The sequence below is a fragment of the Eubalaena glacialis genome, chromosome 7 (genome assembly GCF_028564815.1).
Source record: "Eubalaena glacialis isolate mEubGla1 chromosome 7, mEubGla1.1.hap2.+ XY, whole genome shotgun sequence".
NCBI lineage: Eukaryota > Metazoa > Chordata > Mammalia > Artiodactyla > Balaenidae > Eubalaena > Eubalaena glacialis.
The window spans coordinates 64,543,346-64,567,948 of NC_083722.1; the positions used below are offsets into that span (position 1 = coordinate 64,543,346).

The following is a 24,603-nucleotide window of genomic DNA, read 5'->3' on the forward strand; positions in this document are numbered from 1 at the left end:
TTGGAGGAAGGAGCCCTGAGCTCTTCTTTTGGGGAACCCTGAAGATGATGTGAAGACTCCTGGGGAGACTGCCAGCCCAACGGATAGTTCAAGTGTGTTCTTAAAATACCCAGTCTTGGCAGAGTGGAACTCTGTGTAGGAAGAATCACATGGTACTTCTTATTCCATGTGCAGTCCCCAAAATGTGGTGTTTATTTTGAAGTGTGTGGTTTATGCATTTTTATCTAGAGAGGTTTCTTGGGATCATTTGTTACTATTTTTCCATTTGTAAAGGTTTTATACCCTAGAAAATTCCTGGTTAAGGAACAAATAACTAAAAATACTTCTTACAAAGTCACGCTCTTATGGGAATTCAAATTATAAAGGTAAAAACTCTAGGCTGTCAGTGTCGACATTAGAATGTGCATATTTCCATCCAAATTATTAAAACTGTTGGCCAGTTGATACTAACAAGGCTTCTAAGTATTCCTTGATTTTCTCAATTTTTTTTTTTAATGAAACAACACTTACAAACCAATTCAAAATCCAAACAGTATTAAACCACTCATCTAAGGCTGTCAGAAAACTATGATAGTAGGAAGGAGACAACACAAACGTGATTTGATGGGATTTTCAAAATTAACATGAAAACATCTGTCCATATCTGTGAGAAATGATGACTGTTTTAATCAGAGTGTTGCAAGCATAAACTCCTTTCACTCTTCTCTTGTTAAAACAAAACAAAACAGGGAAGAGTTTCTGTGTTTGAAAATGGGGGACGAGAACAAGCCTCTTGCCATGTAGTCCAGGGTGAGATTTCCTTTGTCTTACAATCCTTGAGGTAAGAATTCTGAGTTCATTTTGATTCATACTAAAGCTGCTTCCATTATTTGGCCTAAAGAGAGAGAAGAGGCACTGTGTGTCCTGTTTATATGATGAAAATAAATTTCGCCAGTTGCTCTCTTGTCCCTTTTGGTTGCTGTCCCATGATTGGAAGGCTTGTTTATCCATGTGAAAAAGGAATTCAAAAGGGTTATGAAGTCCAGGGCTGATATTTGAGAGGCTGAAAAACAGTGAGGAAAGACCCAATGCCAGCAGCTTTTCCTTGTCCTCGGAGACCCCTGGTACCGTGATTGCCAGCTTTTCCAACAAGGCTTTCGCGAGGGCACCTTGAGCAGCTTAGCCTGGTGGGCAGCATGTCAAATGTCCCGAGGCTCTCGCTGATCTTCCTGCCTCCACAACTGCAAAATAACGACAAAAGTAAATATTTGGGGCCAGGTTTACTTTGCTCAGACAAGTTCCAGTCTGGTTTCTAAAATTAGGAATTCTGTGGGATGCACGTGGTTTGGGCACCCTGCCAGAGGACTTGGTCTCAGGGATGTACAGTGCTCTTGTTTGTTGTTGAGTGCTTGGAAATGTGCCTCTAAACCCTGTCTCATGTCTGTCCGTCTGTGCAGACGCACTGCCCGTGGCGGGAAGGCTTCTACCCAGCTCATGTGAGTAGGCACACCCCACCCCCACCAGCATGACCCCGCTTACATGAAGCTCTGACCCCGCTGTCTGTCCTCCATACACCGCCAGCCAAGCCTCCCAAGAGCTCAGCTCTCATCCTGTCTCTGTCCCTCCTCAGAGCATTCTCTCAACCCACCCCCACTGCCTTCAGGGTAAGGCCCTCCCCACTCTGGTCTCACCCGGTGGTACATCCTCTGCTCCCAGCCAAACTGGCCTCCTTGTTGCCCCTCAGACACCCCGGCTGCTTGTTGCTTTTGTAACTTTCCATTTCTCCCATATAAACGTCCCTCCACCTGCCCTCTGTCCATCCTTCCGGGCTCAGCTGTAGTCCCACCTCCCTAGGGAGACTGCCCTGCCCAAGGGAAGCCTTGGCCAACCACTGTGAACGTTTGCCAGCATCATCCAGCGTTGTTTCTTTCCCTCAACGCCCAGTGCAAAGGAGGCACTCGAGGAACATTCCTGTTTAGCCTTGACTTTTAGTGTCCCCTCCTGGAAGCTGTCCTTGCCCTGTAAAAGGCTGCCCTCCCAGCGCTGGCTCCTGGGCTTGTCTTTCTCCTCCACCCAGACTCATGGAGCTCCCTCTAGAATGCAGCAAGGGCTGCTATCACCCTAAGGCTCTAAGTGGGGCCATGGTGGCGGGGGGCGGGTGGCGGCCTGCATTCCCAGGATCTTCCTTCTTGGGTCGAATGGGAATAAGCAGGGCCGGCTTCATGGGCATGCAGCCTGCATCCCAAAGAGGACCCACACTTGGTTTAATGCTCTGCTGTTACTGTCTTAATATTCTTACTTTTTGAACAAGGGGCCCTGCATTTGCATTTTGCGCTGGGTCCTGCAAAGTATGTATCTGGTCCTGGGAACAGGGCAGGTATTAACAGACGGGTCGGGGTGGGGACACAGTCCAGGAGGAATGCTGGCTGAGGTCTGCGTGGAGGCCAGTGGAGGATGGGAGGAGACACATCAGCTCTTTCCTTGCAGGGGTGGCAGTTCTCCAAAGGCAGGAGTGTTCCTCAGGGGTAGTGACTCCACAGGACCTGATTTTGGCCCTAAATAGCCTTATTGAGGTCCTGTCGTAAGCCTGCCGTTTTTATAGTGCTGTTCCAACAACTTTCCCATCTCAGTCAGAGGAAAAGCCAAGTCCTTCCAGTGGCCTGCAGGCCCCCTGACCTAGCCCTTCATCACTGACCTTCTCCCCTACCACTGTCCCCTCAGTTATTCTGTTGCAGCCACACTGGCCCCCTGGCTGTTCTTGAACATGTCAAGGATGCCCCTACGTCAGGGCGTTTGCACCTGCTGTGCTCTGAGCCCAGAAGGCTCACCCTCACCTCTTTCAGGCCTTTGCTCAGTCACTTAATCAGTATAGTCTTCCCCAAATACCCTGTTTAAAATAACACACACACACACATAGCACTCTTTATTTAACCTTTTTCCTGCTTTACTTTGATCTACAATATATATCACCATCTGACCTACTCTATGTTTTACATGTTTTTATTGTCTGTTTCTTCCCCCCCTGGAACATAAGCTCAATGAGGGCAGGGATTTTTGTAAGCTTTGTTCACTGCTCTATTCCTAGAACACTACCTGACACATAGCAGACACTAAATAAACATGTGCTGGATGAATTCACTGCCCTTTGGGGGCTGAGAGTCCTGCTACTTGAGCCCAGAAGGAGGACCAGGAGTAGCTGGGGAGAGGTCTGTGAGGCCACGGGAAGTCACAGAGAGATGGCAGTCTGGCAGACAAAAGGAAATTAAAAGGTACCACACAAATAAGTGGAGATAAAACTAGAAAAGCCGAAATGAGCGGAGCAGCAGGAGATAGGAAGAGACCCTCATTCAAGCCACACCAGAGAGCTGAGAGAAACAGCTATGGTGGGTAAGGTCATAGGTTTCCAGCCCACACAAGAAACACTATTATTTTTTTCATTCCTGACCCACTGTGGATCCCATATCCATCTATCAGATAAGCTATTAAGGAATTAATTTCTGTTCTCATTTGTTAATAGAGACATAGATGGATCCCTCCAACATGGTAAATAAGAAACAGCCACTGACTGTCACGAGCCACATGGGTCTGCGTCCTCCCAGCAGCAGCAGAACTGAGTCCGTGCAGCCGTGTTGCTGCCTGGGCTCCCAGAGACCCTGACTCATAATTTACATCCCAGGGCCCTCACTTAGGAACCACCCACTTCAGTGCCCTCTGAGAGCCCTCCAGCTCTGAGAATCAGGTCATCCCGGGAGATCTCTCAGTGCCGTCCCTGGGCAGCTGAAGGTCCAGGTGCGTCAGTGGGACCGACGTAGGAATGTCAGTCCCTGTCGTCAGGTACACTGGCCTGACTGATAAGTGTGGGAGGGGCCTCTGATCAAGGTAACCCTCTTGGCAGAATAACCGGACGTCCAGTTCTTGCCTCATAGAGAACAGAGACTCTGGGGACAAATGACGTATATACAGAGTTGATCATTAGCAAAACTGAGGAGGGAATTGAAGACTGAATGACTGGCAGACTTGAGCTTTTTTGTTTTTATGTTTTGGCCTCAGGAAATGTCTGTGCTGTGAGGAGGATTATTGAGGACTCGTGAGGCATTATTTGAGGTGATTATCCCTTTTTGCAGTTGTGAACCAGTATTTGGTGTGACTGGCTAGAGACCAAATGTAGAAATGGTTACATTTTAATCGTAGAACCAACGTAGAAGTAGAACATTCTGGGTGAACTGGCTTGCTGCTTTAGGAATTCTTCTGGAAGGAGTTTGACCCAATAATAGCAGTTTTTAGTGGAATTTTATCAGTGAACTGTGGCTCTTGTCCAAAAGAAGAAGCAAATGCATTCATTACCTAGAAGATACTTGCACTGTGGTGACGACGACGGTGGTGATGAGCCAGGAGTGAAGGAGCCCCACCACAGCACTCGGATCACCCACAGGCCAGAGGGAGCGAGAGAGATGGCCCATGGTGTGCCGGTTGTAATGACGATGGGCAGAAAGGTATAGGCTTTGCAGTCTGACAACCTGAGTACAAATTCCGCTTCTACCACTTGGTACATAACTGTGCACTCTTGGGCCAAGTCTAGGTGCCTCGCTTCTAGGCTACCAAAATGAGGATGGTGATACCTACGTGAGGAGGAGATTGTGTCAGGTCGAGCGTGTGAGGCACTCGCCCAGTACAGGAGGCGTACCTTCCATCAGCGGGAGCCGTGGCTTCCTCCCGAAACCACTCTTTTTTTTTTTTTAATGTTGTTAAAAAAAACCCCACATAGCATGAAATCTACCCCTTAATGAATTTTTAAGGGTACGGTACAGTATGGTTAACTGTATGATCATTGCTGTACATCAGATCTCTAGAACTTTCTCGTCTTACATGATGTCCTCAAGGTACATCCATGTGTAGCACATGACAGTATTTCCTTCTTCTTTAATGGAATAGTATTCCATTACACACACACACACACACACACACACCCTATAGTTTCTTTATCCGTTCATCCATTAATGGACATTTGAGTTGCTTCTACCTCTAGTCTATTGTGAATAATGCTGCAGTGAACATGGGAGTGCAAATATCTCTTTGAGATCCTGTTTTCAATTCATTTGGATGAATACCCAGAAGTGGGATTGCTGTATCATATGCTAGTGATATTTTTAATACTAAGTATATGGGATTCTTAATTTTTTGAGGAACCTCCATATTGTTTTCCACAGCAGCTACCCCATTTTACATTCCCATCAACAGTGCACAAGTGTTCTAATTTCTCCATATCCTCGCCAACACTCGTTATTTTGTTTTTTGTTTTTTGGGTTTTTTTGGAGCATTTTTAAAATTTTTATTTATTTTGGGCTGCATTGGGTCTTTGTTGCTGCGCTTGGGCTTTCTCTAGTTGCAGCAAGCGGGGCTACTCTTTGTTGCAGCGTGTGGGCTTCTCATTGCCGTGGCTTCTCTTGTTGCGGAGCATGGGCTCTAGGCGCTTGGGCTTCAGTAGTGGTGGCGCGTGGGCTCAGGAGTTGTGACTCATGGGCTTAGTTGCTCCACGGCATGTGGGATCTTGCAGGACAAGGGCTCAAACCTGTGTCCCCTGCGTTGGCAAGTGGATTCTTAACCACTGCGCCACCAGGGAAGCCCTGTTTTGTTTTGTTTTGTTTTGATGATAGTCATCCTTACAGGTATGAGGTGATACCTCATTGTAGTTTTAATTTGCATTTCCCTGATGATTAGTGTTATTGAACATCTGTTCATATACTTGTTAGCCATTGTGTGTCTTCTTTAAGAGAAACCTCAATTCAAGTCCATTGGCAATTTAAAAAATCTGATTACTTGGGGTTTTTTGCTGTTGAGTTGAAGGAGTCCCTTAACATATTTTGGATATTAACCTCTTACCAAATATATGGTTTGCAGATATTTTCTCCCCTTCTGTAGGTTGCCTTTTCACTCTGTTGATTGTTTCCTTTGCTGTGCAGAAGCTTTTTAGTTTAATGTTGTCTGTTTTTGCTTTCGTTGCCTGTGCTTTGTGTATCATATCCAAAAAATCATTGCCAAGAGCAATGTTATAAAGCTTTCCCCTGTGTTTTATTCTAGGAGTTTTATAATTTTAGGTCTTAACATTTAAGTCTTTAATCCATTTTGAGTTGATTTTTGTCTATGGTGTAATATAACGGTCCAATTGTATTGTTTTGCATGTGGATATCTAGCTTTAAGAAACAACATTTGTTGAAGAGACTATACTTGCCCCATTGTGTAGTCTTGGCTCCCATTTTGAAGATCATTTGACTATGTATGCTTGGGTTTATTTCTGGGCTGTCTATTTTTTTCAGTTGGTCTATATATCTGTCTTTATGCCAGTACCATACTTTTGTAGATCTCTAATATGTTCTGAAGTCAGGAAATATGAGGCCTCCAGCTTTGTTCTTCTTTCTCAAGGTTGTTTTAGCTATTTGGGGTCCTCTGTGATTCCATATGAATTCTACGATTGTTTATTCTATTTCTGCCAAAAAAAAAAAAACAGCCTCTGGGATTTTGATAGGGATTATATTGACTCTGTAGATTGCTTTGGGTGGTGCGGACATTTTAACAATATTGTCTTCTAATCCATGAATACAGGCTGTCTTACCATTTTTTTCTGTCTTTAATTTCACCAATGTTTTGTAGTTTTCAGTGTAGAAGTTTTTATCTCCTTAGTTAAGTTTATTCCTAAGTATTTTATTCTTTTTGATGCTATTGTAAATCCAATGGTTTTCTTTATTTCCATTTTGGATTGTTCATTATAAGTGTATAGAAATGCAACTGATTTTTATACATTGATTTTGTGTCCAACAATTTTGCTGAATTCGTTTATTAGTTCTAATAGTTTTTTGGTAGAATCTTTAGGGTTTTCTACATATAAAATCATGTCATCTGTGAACTGAGATAATTGTGCTTCTTCTTTCTGATTTGGATGCCTTTTATCTCTTTTGCTTGCCTGATTGCTGTAGCTAGGACTTCCAGTACTATGTTGAATAGAAGTGGTAAGAGTAGGCATCCTTGCCTTGTTCCTGATCTTAGAGGAAGAGCTTTCTCTTTTTTACTTTTAGTAGGATGTTAACTGTGGGCTTTTCTTATATAGCCTTTATTATATTGATGATTTTTTTTTAATCCTAGTTTTAAAATTATTTTTATTATGAGGCAGTGTTGAATTTTGTCAAATGCTTTTTCTGCTTCTGTTGATGATCATGTGATCTTTATCTTTCACTCTGTTAATGTGCTGTATCACATTGATTGATTTTTGTGTCTTGAACCATCCTTGCATCCCAGGGATAAATCCCACTTGGTCATGGCATGTGATCCTTTCAGTGTGCTATTAACTTTGGTTTGCTAGTATTTTGTTGAGAATTTTTACATCTGTATTCATCAGGGCTATTGGCCTGAGGTTTTCTTTTCTTGTGATGTATTTGTCTGGCTTTGGTATCAGGATAATGCTGGCCTCATAAAATGAGTTTGAAGTATTTCCTTCTCTTTAATTTTTTGAAAAAGTTTGAGAAGGAATGGCACTAATCCTTCTTTAAATGTCTGGTAGAATTCTCCAGTGAAGCCATCTGGCCCTGGGATTTTCTTTCTTGGGAAATTTTTGATAACTGATTCAGTCTCCATATTCATTATTGGACTGTTCATATTTCCTATTTCTTCATGACTCAGTCTTGGTAGGTTGTATGTTTCTAGGAATTTATCTGTTTCTTCTAGGTTATCCAACTTGTTGGCCTATAATTGTTCACAGTTTTCTCATAATCCTTTTTATTTCTGTGACATCAGTTGTAATGTCTCCTGTTTCATTACTGATTTTACTTATTTGAGTCTTCTCTCTTTTTTTGTTAGTCCAGCTAAATATTTGTCAATTTTGTTGGTCTTTTCAAAAAACCAACTGAGTTTCATTGCTTTTTAAAATTGTTTTTCTATTCTCTATTTTGTTTATTTCTACTCTAATCTTTATCATCTTCTTTCTTCTGCTAACTCTGGGCTTACACTTCTAATTCCTTGAAGTGTAAGGTTAGATTGTTTACTTGAGACCTTTCTTCTTTTTTAATGTAAGCCTTTACTACTATAAAATTCCCTCTTCATACTCCTTTTGCTACATCCCGTAAGTTTTGGTATGTTGTTTTCGTTTGTATTTGTCTCAAGATATTTTCTAATCCCTTTTGATTTCTTCTTTGACCCATTGGTCGTTCAAGAGTGTGTTGTTTAATTTCCACATATTTGTGAATTTTCCAGTTTTTCTTCTACTGTTGATTTCTAGTTTAATTTCATTGTGGTCAGAAAAGATACTTGGTATGATTTTAGTCTTCTTAAATTTGTTAACACTTGTTTTGTGACCTAATATGTGATCTATCCTGGAGGATGTTCCATGTGCACTTGAGAAGAATGTATGTTGTGTTTTTGTTGGGTGGAATGTTCTGTATATGTTTGTTAGGTCCATTTGCAATATAGTGTTGTTCAAGTCCTTTGTGTCTTTGTCTTTTCTCTAGATGTTCTATCCATTACTGAAAGTGGGTTATTGAAACTGCTACTGTCATTGTGTTGCTGTTTGTTTCTCCCTTAAGTTTTGTCCATGTTTACTTCATATGTTTGCATGCTCTGATGTTGGTGCATGTATGTTTATAATTGTTATGTCTTCCTGGTGAATTGACCCTTTTACCATTATAATGTTCTTCTTTGTCTCTTGTGATAGTTTATTTTTTTAAAAGATTTTTTGATGTGGACCATTTTTTAAAGTTGTTATTGAATTTGTTACAGTATTTCTTCTGTTTTATGTTTTTGGTTTTTTGGCCCCAAGGCATGTGGGATCTTAGCTCCCTGACCAGTGATCGAACCCTCACCCCCTGCACTGGAAGGCAATGTCTTAACCACTGGACCTCCAGGGAAGTCCCATCTTGTGAGAGTTTTTGACTTAAAGTCTATTTTGTCTTTATAAGTGTAGCTACTGTCCTTTCTTTTGGTTACCATTTGCAATGAATATCTTTTTCTATCCTTTCACTTTCAGCTTATGTGTGTTCTCAAATCTAAAGTGAGTCCCTTGTAGATAGCATATAGTTGGATCTTATTTTTTTTATCCATTCAGCCACTCTATGTTTTTTTATTGGGCAGTTTAATCTATTTACATTTATAGGAATTACTGATAGGGAAGATCTTACCATTACATTTTTTAAAATAAATTTATTTATTTTATTTATTTTATTTTTGGCTGTGTTGGGTCTTCATTGCTGCGCATGGGCTTTCTCTAGTTGCAGTGAGCGGGGGCTAGGCTACTCTTTGTTGTGGTGCATGGGCTTCTCATTGTGGTGGCTTCTCTTGTTGTGGAGCACAGGCTCTAGGTGCACAGGCTTCAGTAGTTGTGGCTTGTGGGTTCTAGAGCTCAGGCTCAGTAGTTGTGGTGCACGGACTTAGTTGCTCCATGGCACATGGGATCTTCCCGAACCAGGGCTCGAACCCATGTCCCCTGCATTGGCAGGCAGATTCTTAACGACTGCACCACCAGGGAAGCCCCCTTACCATTACATTTTTTAAATTGTTTTCTGTCAGTCTTGTAATTTTTTTGACCCTCTTTTTCTTTCTAGCTCTCTTCTTTGTTTTTTGTTTTGGGGTTGTTTTTTTTTTTGTAGTGACATGCTTTTATTCCTTTCTCATTTTCTTTTGTCTCTCTTCCATATGTATTTTCTTTGTTGTTACCATGGGACTTACATTAAACATCTTATAGTTATAATAATCTATTTTGAGCTGATAACCAAGGCCACTTTTAATCTTGGCACAGTTTTTAGGAATAAGGTACAACAAATGGTATTTTAACTTTTTCACTTTAACCTTCCTTTAATTACTTTAATGGAATTAACTAGAATTAGTGCATGTATATTTTATGAGCCTAATGCAACTAAATCCCAGTGGTATATTTTAAAAACTTGATAAAGTGATTCTGACATTCATCTGGAAGCATAAAGGGTTAGACTATCCAAGAAGTTTTTGAAAAAAAATAATAAAGGAGGACTGGTACTATTAAATATAAAACATTAAATCTACAGTAGCAAAGCTATGTGTTACTGGCACAAGAAAAGGAGTGGGATGAGATGGGATGGGATGGGATAGGGTAGAACAGAATGCCCAAATCATTGTATAGGATGAATTGTTCAATAAATATTATTAGTATATTTGACTAATCTTCTGGGGGGAAAAGGTAGATTCATATATCCTACTGTGTACCAGAATAAACAGGTAAAACCAATAAAACAGATAAAATGTTTACTTTAAAAGATATTTACTTCAAACTAAAAAAGAACTAGAAGAAAATATAAGTGAATAGTATATTGTATTAGGTTGGGAAGGAATCATTTGAAAAATGGTTAGATTTGACTTCCTAAAAACTAAAACTTCTGCACATACATAACTACTATTTTTAAAAAGTAGAAGGCTGAAAACAAACTGATGCAATTTCCAATGTACAGAACAGTCCAAGAATTATGTCTCTAATATGTGACAAAGGAACACTTATAAGTCAAAGAAAAAATATAGAAAAATAGGCAAAAATATATAAGCACAGTTTTCAAAAGAAGAAATAGAAATGACCAAAAAGTATATGAGAGGGACTTCCTTGGAGGCGCAGTGGTTAAGAATCTGCTTGCCAATGCAGGGGACACGGGTTCGAGCCCTGGTCCGGGAAGATCCCACATGCCATGGAGCAACTAAGCCCATGCGCCATAACTACTGAGCCTGCACTCTAAAGCCCGTAAGCCACAGCTACTGAGCCCGCACGCCACAACTACTGAATCCCACGCGCCTAGAGCCTGTGCTCCGCAACAAGAGAAGCTACTGCAGTGAGAAGCCCATGCACTGCAATGAAGAGTAGCCCCTGCTGACCACAACTAGAGAAAGCCTGCATGCAACAACAAAGACCCAACGCAGGCAAAAATAAATAAATAAATTTATTTTTAAAAAAAGTATATGAGAGATTGTAGAACTTGGATGGCAATCCAGAAATGCAAATTAAAGCAACAGCAAGTTACCATTTTCACCTTTCAGCTTGGCAAAGGCCATTTAAAGTCTCAGAGTTTGCACAGCCTAAGTGGAACACCCCATGAGGGGGTGTGCATACACACTGCCTCTCTAAGTGGCAGATTGTCCATAGATATCAAGAGGCTTGATGTTTTTTTCAAAGACTTTGGCCTTTGAAAAACAATTACACTTCTAGGTATTTCTTCTAAGGGATAAATCAGACGTGCACATAAAATTATGTATGCTATGCTCACTGCCATATTATTTTTGATGATTTAATTTTTTACTTATAATGTATGATATACGGTATGCAATTATTATTTTAATACATGATACACAATCCAAAGGATACTAAAGAGAATAGAGTGAAAAGTAATTCTCCCTCCCTTCTGGTGTGTCCTCCATTTCTCTCCCATGGGGCAACAGTTACTTATAGAGATACTTCTTGCACATATAAGAATATGCACACGCTTGTGCTTTCTATTTTGTTAATTTATTTGATTTTGTATTTGAAGGTTGATGGTAGTGCACTAAATGTTCCAATGTCCTTGCTTTTCTCATTTAATGTATCTCAGAATGTGCTCCATTATCAGTAGGCAATATAATGCAGAGGTTAAGAGCCCAGACTACTTGGATTTGAATAAAGTCTACTACTTACTAGCTGTGTCATCTTGGGCAGGTTTCTTAACTTCTCTGGACCTTAGTTTCCTCATCTATAGAATGAATATAATAGTAGTCCTAACCTCATAAGATTACTGAAAGGATTAAATGAGCCAGTGTATGTAAAGTGCATAGAATAGTGCCTGGTGCATCTTAGGTAAGATAAGTGTTGGCTGTTATCAGTGCACATGGAGCTGCAGCCTTCTTTTTCACAGCTGTATAATATTCCACACCAGGGATAGATAGATAGATAGATAGATAGAGCTATATAAATATATAATATTTTGTCCCACATTGATGAACAACTAGTTTGTGCTGAGGTCAGCATTGCTGTTGCAAACAAATTGCAGTATTATGACACAATTTGAAGGAAACAACATAAATGTCCAAAGTTAGTTTAATTATGACACAGTGCACATCCATACAGTGGAATCCAATACAAATCCAATCCAATCAAAATAAGGTTGTAGAAAGATATCTGATGAAATGTGAAAATGTTCACATATTAAGTAGAAACAAACATTTTAAATATTTACTCAGTTTTTTCCACTATAAACGTGATGTAGATTGTAGAAATTGAGAAGCAATAAAAGTATAAAGAAAAATAATAATTAACCTAGTCCTATGATCCAGAGATTGCTGTGCTTACTTAACATACTGGTGAATTTCACATAATCTCTCTTTCAGAAAACTTGCATTAATTACTTTATAGGAAGTAGGAGTTGCCATCTTTGCTAAACATGGCAGGGAGCTGTGAGTTGGGTTCCCCAGATGAGGGTTGGCCATGTGTGGGTGGCACAGATTAAAGCTGTTTGGAAGAGGGAGGCTCACTGTGGGCAAGAGGGCTTCCCAGGAAAGACATGCTGCTTGGCTGAACGTGCTCTTGAAGAATTGCAGGAGCTGTTTCTTTTTACCAAATCAGTCATTTGCATTGTTCTGTGTTTCCTTTCACACATTCATTCGTTCAATAAACATGTGTTATGTCAGGCCTATTTTGTACTATTGTGTTTCTAGATCTTAAGGACTGAGACATGAACAAGATACGTTCCAAGCCAGTACCCCTGGAGCCTACCTTCCCCAGCTTGTCCAGAAGCACATGACAAAGTTACAGACATCGGGCAGCACAGTGTCTGAGGTGCCCCGCCTGACCACAAATGCTTCCCCACATGTCTTCATAATGGTCATTTCTTGTGGCTGCACAGTATTCGCTCCAGTTGCTGTGCACTGATTTAACTAAGCACCCCGCTCTGTTGGACGGTCAGATTACCGGCATAAATACCTCGTGGTCTTTGACACATCACTCACCTACTTGTCATATGGATTGTTCCAGTTTACAGAGTTACCAGCAATGTGTCAGTGAATGGGCCCAGGCCGTCAAAGCCTTACCACCATTGGCTATATGTTTTTATTTTTATCATTTCTGCTTATTTCTTAGGTCCAAAACTGGACCTCGTTGTTTAAACATTCATTTATTTGATTACTGTTAAATTTTAACCTTTGCTTCCTCTAAATAAGTGCGTCATCTGTTTAAATCCTTTGTTCCATTACTTATTTTGGCTCTCAGTGTGAAAAACAGATTCTATATAGTGATGGTTAAGAGCTCAGATTCTAGACCCACACAGACCTGGTTTATCTCCAGCCCTGCTACTTCGGAGCTGTGTGACATGGGGCACAGGGGTTTGGGGAAGTGCTGAGACCAGGAAAGGCATTCCCAGCTGAGGGGCTCTCCTGGGAAGCTGAGTCACAGAGTTTGGTGGCCTGGGTACCTTCAGGGGACGGCACAACAGCCACTGTGTCTGGCTTCATCTAATAGGGTTGCCGGGCGTATCACTGGTTCATTTTGGAGTTTTCAAAAGTGTGGTATTTGGAGTGAAGACAGGTGGCATAAGGCTTCATATTCAGAGTTTCTCCCTGGAAACAAAACCCAAACCCATCAAGTGCTGGGGAGAGGCAGGGAAGGGTGGTAGGAAGGCCAGGAGCCCTGCAGCCAGGCTGCTCTGGCTTTGAACCCCAGCACCCTCACTGCACAGTTATATGTACTCCTGGTCTTGTCTTCCCATCGGAAAATGGGGTGATCATATCGGCACTGCACATCGTGAAGGCCACAAGTGATTTATGTCCGGGGCCTCACACAAACAAGGCACTCAACTAACGTGGGCTGTTACGAACCAACTGTGAACGGGGAAGCGCATCCTCCCATCTCAGAGGATGAGATTGGGATTTCTCCTGCCCGGTTTTTAGCCATCAGCCCTTGCGGGCCCGCCCCTTGATTTCTCACTGCTGGAGGAACCACTGCCAGTTACAGGCTGCAGTGGGGAAAAGAGCTTCCAAAGGTACATTTCTTTCACAGAGTGGCGGGTGGAATTCCCTGAGCAAATCGATCACTTGGGAATAAAGTAGGGACTGATGGGACATCTTGAAAAGTGACTAAGTCCTTTTCCTAGGAGAAAAGGATGTTTGGATTCTCAGCAGCTACATCTGCTTTTGAACTCTGTGCGGTCTGTGCCCTGGCCTCTCCCCACCCCCAAACCCCCCCTTTTTTTCAAACAGGGGAAAGTTGTGTTTGTTGACAACTCTTTCAGGGTGGGAAAGGAATGTAATGTATGCATAGACTGCCCAGAATTTCCTGTTAGACACCCATTCCAAACCTCGGCCCTGGGATGCATTCCAGAGATTGCAGCCCAGTTCTGGAAGAGAAGAAATGGTGCATTCATTTAAAAGCTGACCCTCAGAGGAACTCCCCCTCCTCCCTTAAAAAAAGGTGTTTAGCATTTTCTGTGGTAAAGTGGTTGTGAATTCAGCTGTACGGTCTCTTCAGGGTTGTAATGTGCTCTGACATCCCCATGTATGGAGAAATAGCCTTACTTTGGGAAACTCTGGTGTCCAGTTTTGCAGCTGTAACAGCATTGGTGTCCACATATTTTTAATGTTCTGCTGTAAATACGTGGATGACACAAATCTGCTACGCAATACCTTTCTCACTTCTGCTCGTAACATGAAAGAAGCTGGTTCTGATGGCAGGTTTTGGTGCTATGACACATTAGCAGTAGACTTCGTGTGTTAAGTCAGTTTTCTCCTAGAAATTCTGTTACTCCGGGTCTTTGGTAGTCTGGACCCTGAGTCGGCATGTAGGCTGGCTTGGCATTGTGGAAATGAAAGGTAAACCTTGTTCTCTATAGCTGCCAAGATGCAGTTTCTTCACTTGGGGAGAAACTTGAATGATTGGGGGTGGAGTCATAGTTGGTAGCAAACATTGCCACCTATGTTTCAGCTACTTTCATCTTGACCCTGAAGCACTCCTTGGATCTATAGAGATGGGGGAGGGGGTCGCCGGGAGTTCGAGGTCAGATCAGAGATAAGGACGGATGGGTGGGTGGGATGCTCACGGAGGAGAGTGTGCAAAGCCCTGAATCAGTGTAGACCCCAGAGGTTGTGATCCTGCAGCCAGGAATCCAGGACGGTTCCTAAGCCTCTCCACATCTGGAATCGAAACCAGGTCAGAATTGTCAAAGGGCAGTGGTTATGTGACGTGGGCAGCTATCACACTAACCAGGAAACGCTGGCTTTGGGGTCAACATGTCCATTTCTGGGTACAGAAGGGAACCAGTCAGGTCAGGAAGTAAGTATAAGAGGATGATCAGAAATGCCCCTCTCGGCCTGTCATACCAGCCCATTGTGGGTTCCGTTGTGCCTTCCGTCTGTTGGCATACACACAGTCCTCTTGTCCCAGTGGAGGGCCAAACCCCACCGTCAGCCTTGGTGGACTTTCTCCAAGACTTTCCATGTTTTTAACTACAACACTTTATTTCTAACCGTATTTCATGTAAGATTTCCTCTAAAAGGCCTGAATCCTAGGGTTTAAGTTTCACATGTGGAGCTGCTTCTTACTTGTTTGTTTACTTTTTCTAACATTATTATTATTATACAAAGAAACCTTCACTAGATAGGAGGTAGAGTTTGAAAGAGCTACTTCATGTTCTAAGTTTAGAATTCACATAACCAGAACCAAAATGGGTCTGCCTACATGTTTTCTCCTAAAGCCAGGCTGTTTTTGTGAGGACTGTTGTCTGGATACAGTCACTAACTTCTGTTCACAGTGAGACACTGCACTGGGCCTAAACCAATCATCAGTTTTTGGTGCTATATCTTAAGCTGCTGATAGATTTTCTCTCTTACACAAACATACATGGTTTTGCTGCATCCACACAACAACCCTGTGGGGGTAGGTGTTATGATTCCCATGTTACCTGTGTGGCTTAGGTAGATGAATTCACACTGGCGAACAGAAGGCAGGGCTGAGACTTGAACCCAAATGTAATTCTAAAGCCCATTTTCTTTCCATGTAACTTGTATTTAAAGTCAGTTTTCAGGGCTTCCCTGGTGGCACAGTGGTTAAGAATCCGCCTGCCAATGCAGGGGACACGGGTTCGAGCCCTGGTCCGGGAAGATCCCACATGCCGCGGAGCAACTAAGCCCGTGCGCCACAACTACTGAGCCTGCGCTCTAGAGCCTGTGAGCCACAACTACTGAGCCCGCGTGCCACAACTACTGAAGCCCATACGCCTAGAGCCCGTGCTCCACAACAAGAGAAGCCACTGCAATGAGAAGCCTGTGCACCGCAACGAAGAGTAGCCCCCGCTCGCCTCAACTAGAGAAAAGCCCGTGTGCAGCAACAAAGACCCAGTGCAGCCAAAAATAAAATAAATAAAATAAATAAAATTTAAAAATAAATAAATAAAGTCAGTTTTCAAATAAGAAATTCCATTCTAGGCATGTTACATAAAAGAGGCCACATCTGTGATTTTTAAACATCCTGGAAATCTGTGATGTATATAGATAGCCTACATTAGTCATAATCTAAAATTTAAACTCAGTAGTTCCAGTACAGAAGTCAAACCATGACGTGTGTGGTACAGATCCGATCACGTCATTCCCCGGGTCCATAGAATCAAATCCAGACTCATCACCATGGTTTACAAGGCCCTTGCTGTCATCATCCCCATCTCATAACACCTGGCCTCTTTGATTTCTCAAATATTTCATGCTCCCTCTCACTTTAGGGCCTTTACACGTTGCTGTTTCCCTACTTCCCTGCCCCCTCCAACAATTTTATAAAACTGTCAGCCCAGTTGTCAGACTACTTTCTTCTAAGAAGTCACTCCTACCCACCCCCTGCCAAATCTGGACTTTGTGCCCTTCTCTGGGCCCCAGCAGCGCCCTGTGCTACCCCATCATAGCAAGACTCGTACTGTATTAGAATTGCTTATTCTCGTGACTCTTCTCCTAGGCGTGCGTGTTGTGAGGTAGGGGCGGTGCCTGTGTGATTTATCACTGCACTGCCTCGCCTAGGAGCTCACGTTTTCAGGGATAATCCTTTCCATTGCAGATAGCATAAACCCAATTTGTATTGGCTTCAAAGAAAAAGAGATTCACATAACTGAAAATGCCAGAAAGGTCTGGTTTACTGAAATCAAGTCAGAGATCTGCCCCTCTGCACATCTCAGTTTTGGCTCATGTGATCAGTCAGGTAGGTGCTTCTCGCTTGGTGGCCAGGATGGCCGCTGGTGGCTCCAGGCTTACATCCTGCCAGCTTAGCAAACCAGCAAAAAGAGAACATTTCCTCCAATAGCTGTAGCATGAATCCTGGGGCCGACTTTCCTCGGCCCAGCTTGGGTCATGCGCCCATCCCTAAGCCAATCACGTGGCTCTTATTGGCCAGGCTTTGGTAATGGACTGGAGTTGGTGAGGTGAGAGTGGTGGAACTTTTACCAGAGGAAGGGTAATGGATCTTGGCAGGCAAAAATGTCACACGTCTACTACACTCCCCATCGGCAGCTGGTGCTTTGAAGATACTGGTTCTTGCTACTGGACCAGCAGTCTGCCAAGAGAGACCAGGGAGGTATTGGGGAGGCTTCCTGTCTCACCTTTAGGACTGAAGACTCAAGGAAGGCAACCATCTCTGCACTCATGTTAGCTGCCCCATTCATAGGCCCTCTCTAAGCCCCTCACCTGCTGTGCTGGAGGATGGGAGGTCCCCAGCCCTTGAAGGAGAAAGAGGGGGGGGCGGTGTATGAGTGGGAAGCAGGGTGTTCATCTGCTGGCTGCAGTGACACCAAGTACAGGGACAAAGAGAGAGGCATTAGCTCCCAGGGTGTATCGAGGAAAACGGGGCCACGTGCCTGTTTGTCCTCAACGTCACACACTCCCCACATGGTCAGAGGGCTCCAGGCACATGGGTGAGGCCCATGCCCAACGTCTCCAGCTCTTCACAACCCTTCCCAGGATTTCTGCTCCACGCAGGCCTGCTCAGAAAAATGGGGGACGTCTTAGGATCACCCCGTCTGCCCCTGCCGGGGATCTCCCCATCCTACCCCGTTGGATGCCATTTTCATGGGCCAGCCATCTGTGTGGGGAGAAGGGCAGCTGCTGGGGCCGGCCACAGGCATGTCTTCGTTCGCAGGACTGAGGAAGAAGAAGAGGAGCTCCTTCTGATGGGCCTGCACTCCCAGAGCCTGGGGGAAATGGCAGCATACAGTGGCCCGGTAGGGGAGCCTGCAGGAGAGACGTGATGGGTCTGTTGGCCTCCTTGCCTGGTCCTCACGCAGTCCTCCTCCCCCGGGAGGGTGCTCCCTTTTGATGCACAGCATGGGGCAAGGAGCCCCTGGATCAGATGCAGACAGGGCAGGGGCAGAGCTCAGCAGAGGAGGGTTGAGCAAGTGGGCAGGAGAGACTGGATGCTTCCTCCCCTCATCTTGAAAGCAGTGTTCTTTTTCTAAGGGGAAGCAGGTAAACAGTCCCCAACAGCATTCATCTGGATGCTTCACCCCTCCCTCCATTTTCTTTCCTCATCTCTGCCTCTCCAGTTTTTAGAGCAGTGAAGTAGAATCACTTCTTAGATTTTTCTAAATTACAGTTTAAGTAACCAAGGTCTGTTATAGTAAGTTATGCCTCCTAGTTGTCAGATGCCAGGGAACAAATGTGGACCCACAGGATCCAGCCTTTGATCCGGGACTTACCAGCAGAACCCCTACTCCTTTACGAAGCAAAAGCTCTTAAGAAACTAATGATAATAATAAGAGCTGACATTTATGAAGTGCTTACCCTGTGCTGGGTACTGTTCTGTGTACTTTATACGAACTCATTTAATTCTCACAACAAGCCTATTGATTCCACTTTACAGATAAGGAAACTGAAGCACAAAGAAGTCATATAACTTAGGTCCCGTACATTTGCTGGTCGAGCCAACACCTAGGAGGCTGACTTCAGAGGCCACACTCACAACCACCAGTCTCCTCACTTGTTGGGCTACACCTCGGTGGGTCATGTCAATAATTAATTATGGGACACAGAATCAGCAGCAGCGAAACAAGTTCTACCGCTATTGTAGTTGTCCGGGGACAGAATGATGAGGGCCTCAGCTGGGATATGAAAGGGACAGGGCATTGTTAAGGACAGATGTAAGAGCCACTAAAGATATCAAAACCAACAACTTAATGAGAGGGAGAAGGGTAGATGTTTAGACTAGGAGATTGATGCCCCAGGTGAAGAGGGGACCTGCTGGGTGAAGCGCTCCTAGGAGGCATCCAGAGGAGATGCACATCCGGCGGGCAGGTGGGTAAACTGGCCTGGGAGTCGGGAGAGAGGAATGGGCTGAAGATGTAGCCCAGACAGACAAGTGTTTATTTGGGAGTTCACTGGCCAAGGAACAAATCCCTTCCACTGGAACAGGCTTCCTCCAGGAGGTGGGCTTTGAACCAGCCCCTGAAGAACAGGAATGTTCTCAGAAGTGGGGTATGAGGAGAGGAGGAGTTGGGGGTAGGATGTCAGCGTGATGAGGAGCCTACCGTGAGGAGGAAACCGGACATGAGGTGCACAGGTGTGGGCGTGGATAACAACAGGAAGGTGATCAGGGAAAGCAACAGAAGACTTCGGAATAATTTTTGATGATGTTTTCCTCCTAAATCTGATAAAACATGGAAATCTTTATGAAATGTTCGAGACTGATGTTCAGAGTTCTTACTCTCTCCTTTACTCCTCCAAAGTATTCTTAAAACCAGTGTAACTGGAAGATGTATATATTAAACGGATTTTCATACCCGACTGTTACAGTTCTGATAAAGACCTTCTTCTGGCTCCCTGGGCCACCAGGGGGCCTCTCATGTCATCAGTAGGGACATTCAAAGGGGCGAGTGAGGCCAGGTGATGAGAGGCCGAGTCTTGATTAAGCCCAGAGAAGGAGCAGGACCACCTGTGTGTCCAGGGAGGGTGAGAGGCTGGGTGGGCTGCCAGATGGGAAAGCTGGTGGGCGCACTCTGCTGGGGCAGATCATGGACTTGGTGCCCTCTTTTCACGTGGGCCCCTCTGGTTTGGGTTGGTGGGCACGTTCCATCCCGGCAATGTCACGGTCCGGGGCTGAGCCTGGGCCACCACAGCAGTGACATTTACCTCCTGCAAGGCTTATGACGCTGCTCTTGCCTGATTTTCCCCTTCGCAGGCATGGAGTGGAAAGCGGAGGAGTAGGTGTAAGGGTTTAGGTTTGGGGGTAGGATATGGTTTCTCCTGAGCTTTACAGAGTTGCTGAAAGAAAGCTTAACGAGACTATTTTCTTTCCCCCTTGTTAGAGTAAAATGTAGTGACCATAAAACATTGGGAAAATATAGAAGGAAGAGGTGTAAATACCCAGAGTCTGACAATTACTGTTAACATTGCGATATATTTTTGCCAATCTTTTCTCTACTACAATCTCTTTTCATTTGTTTTTGCACAGTTATGATCAAGTCAGATATACAATTATTTATCTTGCTTTTTTGATCTAATGTTATAAACATTTGTCCGTTAAAACATAGATGTTGATTTCGTGTATCAACTGAAACCCTTTTATCAGAAGTTTATGAGTAAATCAAGGGCCTTCTGGATTGTAGCTGGTGGAGAGGCCGCAGCTGGGGTGGAAGGCAGCAGGGTCATGAGACCCATACAGCCCACCTTGACCTCTGAGGAACAGTGAGTGCCGTGGGCAGGGTGGGCTCATGCTGGTCCTGAGGGAATCCAGCCATTTCCCCAGCTAGCCTGCTTTTGAGAGCACCAGCCCAACCCAAGGGTGATTAGAAGATTCGAAAGCCCCCAGCTGCCCGGAGGTTCCCATAGGCCCTAGTAGTGACCTTATTTAGCAGGAAGATGCCTGGACCCTCCCACAGCCCTGAGCTGCTTCACCTCTTCCTACACAGATGGGGGAATGGAGTGAGCTGCCATTGTCAGGGGTGATGGCCTCCCAAGTGACCTGAGCAAATAGTGACCCTGCAGCCCTCTTTGTGGCTGCCACATGGCAAGTAATCATATGGTAGAATTATAAGTAGCTCCCTGGCTCCATGGTCAGGATTTTTTTTAGCACATAAGTTAGCTTGTTAATTTGTTAGTTAGTTATGGGGAAGATTTATGTGACCCAAGGATGAAAACAGGATCCGGGAAAGTGCATTTTGCAGAGCTGTTTACTGCCTGGCCTGGGTGTTGACGGCTCAGTGTCACCAAGACATGAACAAACAGCTTGTTTGCTTGCAGAGAAATGTGCTCTCAGCCGGGGAAGAGACAGTTTTTTCTTCCTCTGACTAAATTATCTGAGTGAGGCATAAAAAACTAAAATACCCAAAGTAACAACAAAACAGCTTAACCAATCATTTATATTAAATATGAGTTTATGGCAGTGCTTTTCTCCCCGTTTGGCATGTTCCCTCCTTCTTAATCTGACCTGAGTTGTTTCAGAATTGTCTTCAGCGTGGTGCATGGGGAAAGCATGCACTCTGGAAACTCTGGGTTTGAATCTGGGCACGTGCAATTACTAGCTGTATATTCTCAGCAGTTAGATGGAAGCAATCACACCTATCTCCTTGGGTAGCTGTGAGGATGACATGAGATGAGGATTGTAAAGTACTAGAACCCAGAGGGCTGGCCCCAGGAAACAGTGGTCACTATCGCTGCCACCACTGCTGTATGGGAGGCCTCTGTGCCTGGTGGTCCCCATGGTCTGGTCTGGCCGGGCAAGTGGGGCCTGAAATGAGAAGACGGTGCCCTGTGACATGAACCCAAGGATTCATAAGGAAGAAGAAACAGCCAGCTTTTCCAGAGATTTATGGTTCTAAAGATCATATTTAATTAATGAAGTTTGTGGTTTTTGGTTTTTTTTTTGCCTGTGCTACGCAGCTTGCGGCATCTTAGTTCCCTGACCAGGGATCGAACCCGGGCCCCGGCAGTGAAAGCGTGCCAAGTCTTAACCACTGGACCGCCAGGGAATTCCCAGTGATTATCTTAAATTCACACTTCCTGGGCCATTTGCCTAAACCCAGGCTAAAGACCATCCAGGCCTGTGGAGCTGCTGGCAAAACAGCCTTTCAGTCCTTTTTCAGAATTTCTGAATGCATTTGGTTTTGCTGCTGGCAGAAGGGTACCTGCAGACTTTCAGCAAAGGTTTTGTGATCTCTTGAGAGGGCAGGTGCTATACAAATCCCTCAAGTGTACAAAGAGGAATCGTGCCAGAATTGCTTTGTGGGAGAGATGGGCTCCAACAGTTATCATGCGAACTTAATAATTTCCTACAGTGGTGATCTTCCCATCAACCCCAAGCACGGTCCCTGTGCCCGTAGCCTGTACCCAGACGTGGTATGTGGTGGGACTGCTGCTGACCCACCCAGACGTGGTATGTGGTGGGACTGCATTCCCAGGGCTAAATGCTCCTGCACCTCCAAGTTGTCAGCCTCCTCCCCTGAGGTGTGTTTCTCATCGGTACTAACTTTCGTCTTTTATTTCTGACTTGTGGCGACTTGTCTTGAGCCCTGGATAACAGAAAGGATCCATCCCTCCCTCCGGAGCCTCAATCCAGGACAGGCCAGGGAATGAGTCGGTGGCACAGTATTGCCCTGGGTCTCGTGAAGATAGGCTTTGCCCTGGCCAGCCCTGATGTTCTGTCCCACCTCTCCTGCTGTTTCTGTTTTAAGTGTGATGGAAGCCTCCACCCCTGAGCTCTGTGGGTCCAGGCTCCCATCAACTTCTTGACAAATGGCAGAGTTTAAGAAGAGGGCTGCTTTGTGCCTTCACACATCTTATTTCTTAACCCATGAAGTTAGTTGTTTCCATGGTGAGCAGGGAGCATCCAAGAACCCAGTTTCAATGTGACTCTTCCTTGGTACCCTTCACAGAGAAATGCTTCTCAGCGAGGGACAAGTATGATTTGTGCCTGCAAGGATCTATGTTTTGAAGTAGCACTTGTGCAGGGTTGGAAGACTTTATCTGCTAGTCTCAGGAAGGCAGATGGCCCCGGGGATGGGTCAGCTAATGAGCAAGCAGCCCCCACTGGGCCGAGATCAGGGGAATTCTGTCCAGCCAGCAGGACTGGACTCCATCGACTGTCTGGCCCTCTAGGAGTCACGTAACAGTCTTTTAGAGGAACTTCCTGGCTCCCCTCGTCTTCTGGTCCCGAGTTGGTCTCCACATGTCAGGGCTCTGGGGCGGCTGCACGTTCGAGTTTTCCCGTAGTATTACAGTTGGCCACGCTGTGCTCTGTTTCTCTTTCCAGCATCCCAGTGCAACGTCAGCCTGAAGAAGCAGAGGAGCCGCAGCATCCTCAGCTCCTTCTTCTGCTGCTTCCGTGATTACAATGTGGAGGCTCCGCCAGGCAGCAGCCCCGGTGTTCTTCCGCCGCTGGTGGAGGAGAACGGCGGGCTTCAGAAGGTCAGTGCCGACGCAGAACTTCCGCCGCCGCGCGTCTGTCCCGTCCTTGACGAGCATCCTTAGTCAGAATCTGTGACAGTATGTGCGCAGCCATTTACTTAAAGATTTGAAATTACCAAAAAAGTCATCTTTTTTGTTACAGGATATGTCAGTCATTCCCATTTAGCAACTGAAGAACATATTTGATGCGAGTTATAAGAGTCACTTCACATTTTTATAACATTCTGTTGTGGGAAGTTGTATGAAAGAGAGAGTTAAAGAACCAGGAGCAGACAAAGAAATGGAAAGACCAGAGGAGACACAGAGACTTGGAAAAAAGCCAATAATAAATATAAGTGAATTTAACTACCTTGTTTAATAATAAACGTATTTGTTATATATTCTTTCATATGTGTCAAATAAAAAATTTTAAGTCAGATCATCACAATAGGTTAAAAAAGAACAAATTCTACCCACATGCTGTCTAACAGACCTCATATTCAAAACAAAATGACTCAGAACAGTTAAAAGTAGGAGAATGAGCAAAAAGACATCACACAAGTATAAACAAGAAGAAAGCAGGGATTATAATAGTAATCTCAGTCGAAAGAGAATTTCAGGTAAAAATCACTGAAAGAGACAAAGGAGATTATTCATTATGAAGGACACAAGAGTCATAAAACTTTATGTCCCAAATAACGTGAGCAAAAGACATGAACTGACGTTTCATAAAATAAGAAACACAATTGGTCAGTAAACATGAAAAAATGTTCAATATTGTTAGTAATCAAAGAAGTGCAAACTAAAACAATGAGATATCCTTTTCCATCTATCAAATTATCAAAAGATATTTTTAAAAATAATATTTGGGTTTGGCATGGGGGTAGTGAGAGAGAGAGTAGAGGATGTAAATTGGTTATTGGTAGGAGTGTGAATTGGTTACACCTCTCCGGAGAGAAATTTGGCAGTGTGATCTCAAAACCTTAAAAATACACCTATCTGTCCACCCAAGCAGTTCCTCCTTATTGACATGAGTATGGATGTGCAAAGATTTAACCATAAGATACTATCCAGCATAGATTATAATATTGCAGAATTGTAAGCAAGCTGATGATCAACAATAAACAATAAAAGACCTATACAGTAACCGTACAATCCAATAGTATGCAGCTATTAAAAATGATGTCTCATAAATATTACTGATATAGGAAAATGTTCACAATATATCACTTAGGGGAAAAAAGGTTAAAATATAGT

At 43.9% G+C, this 24,603-nt stretch overlaps 1 protein-coding gene across 1 annotated transcript in view; it reads left to right on the forward strand.

The window, feature by feature from the left end:
- The window catches only part of CTDSPL (CTD small phosphatase like), a 123,621-nt gene that overhangs the window by 66,546 nt on the left and 32,472 nt on the right, over positions 1 to 24,603 (forward strand). Inside the window, 1 exon segment of the mRNA XM_061196494.1 lies at positions 23,213 to 23,367. Within this exon segment, the coding sequence (XP_061052477.1) occupies positions 23,213 to 23,367 (155 nt within the window).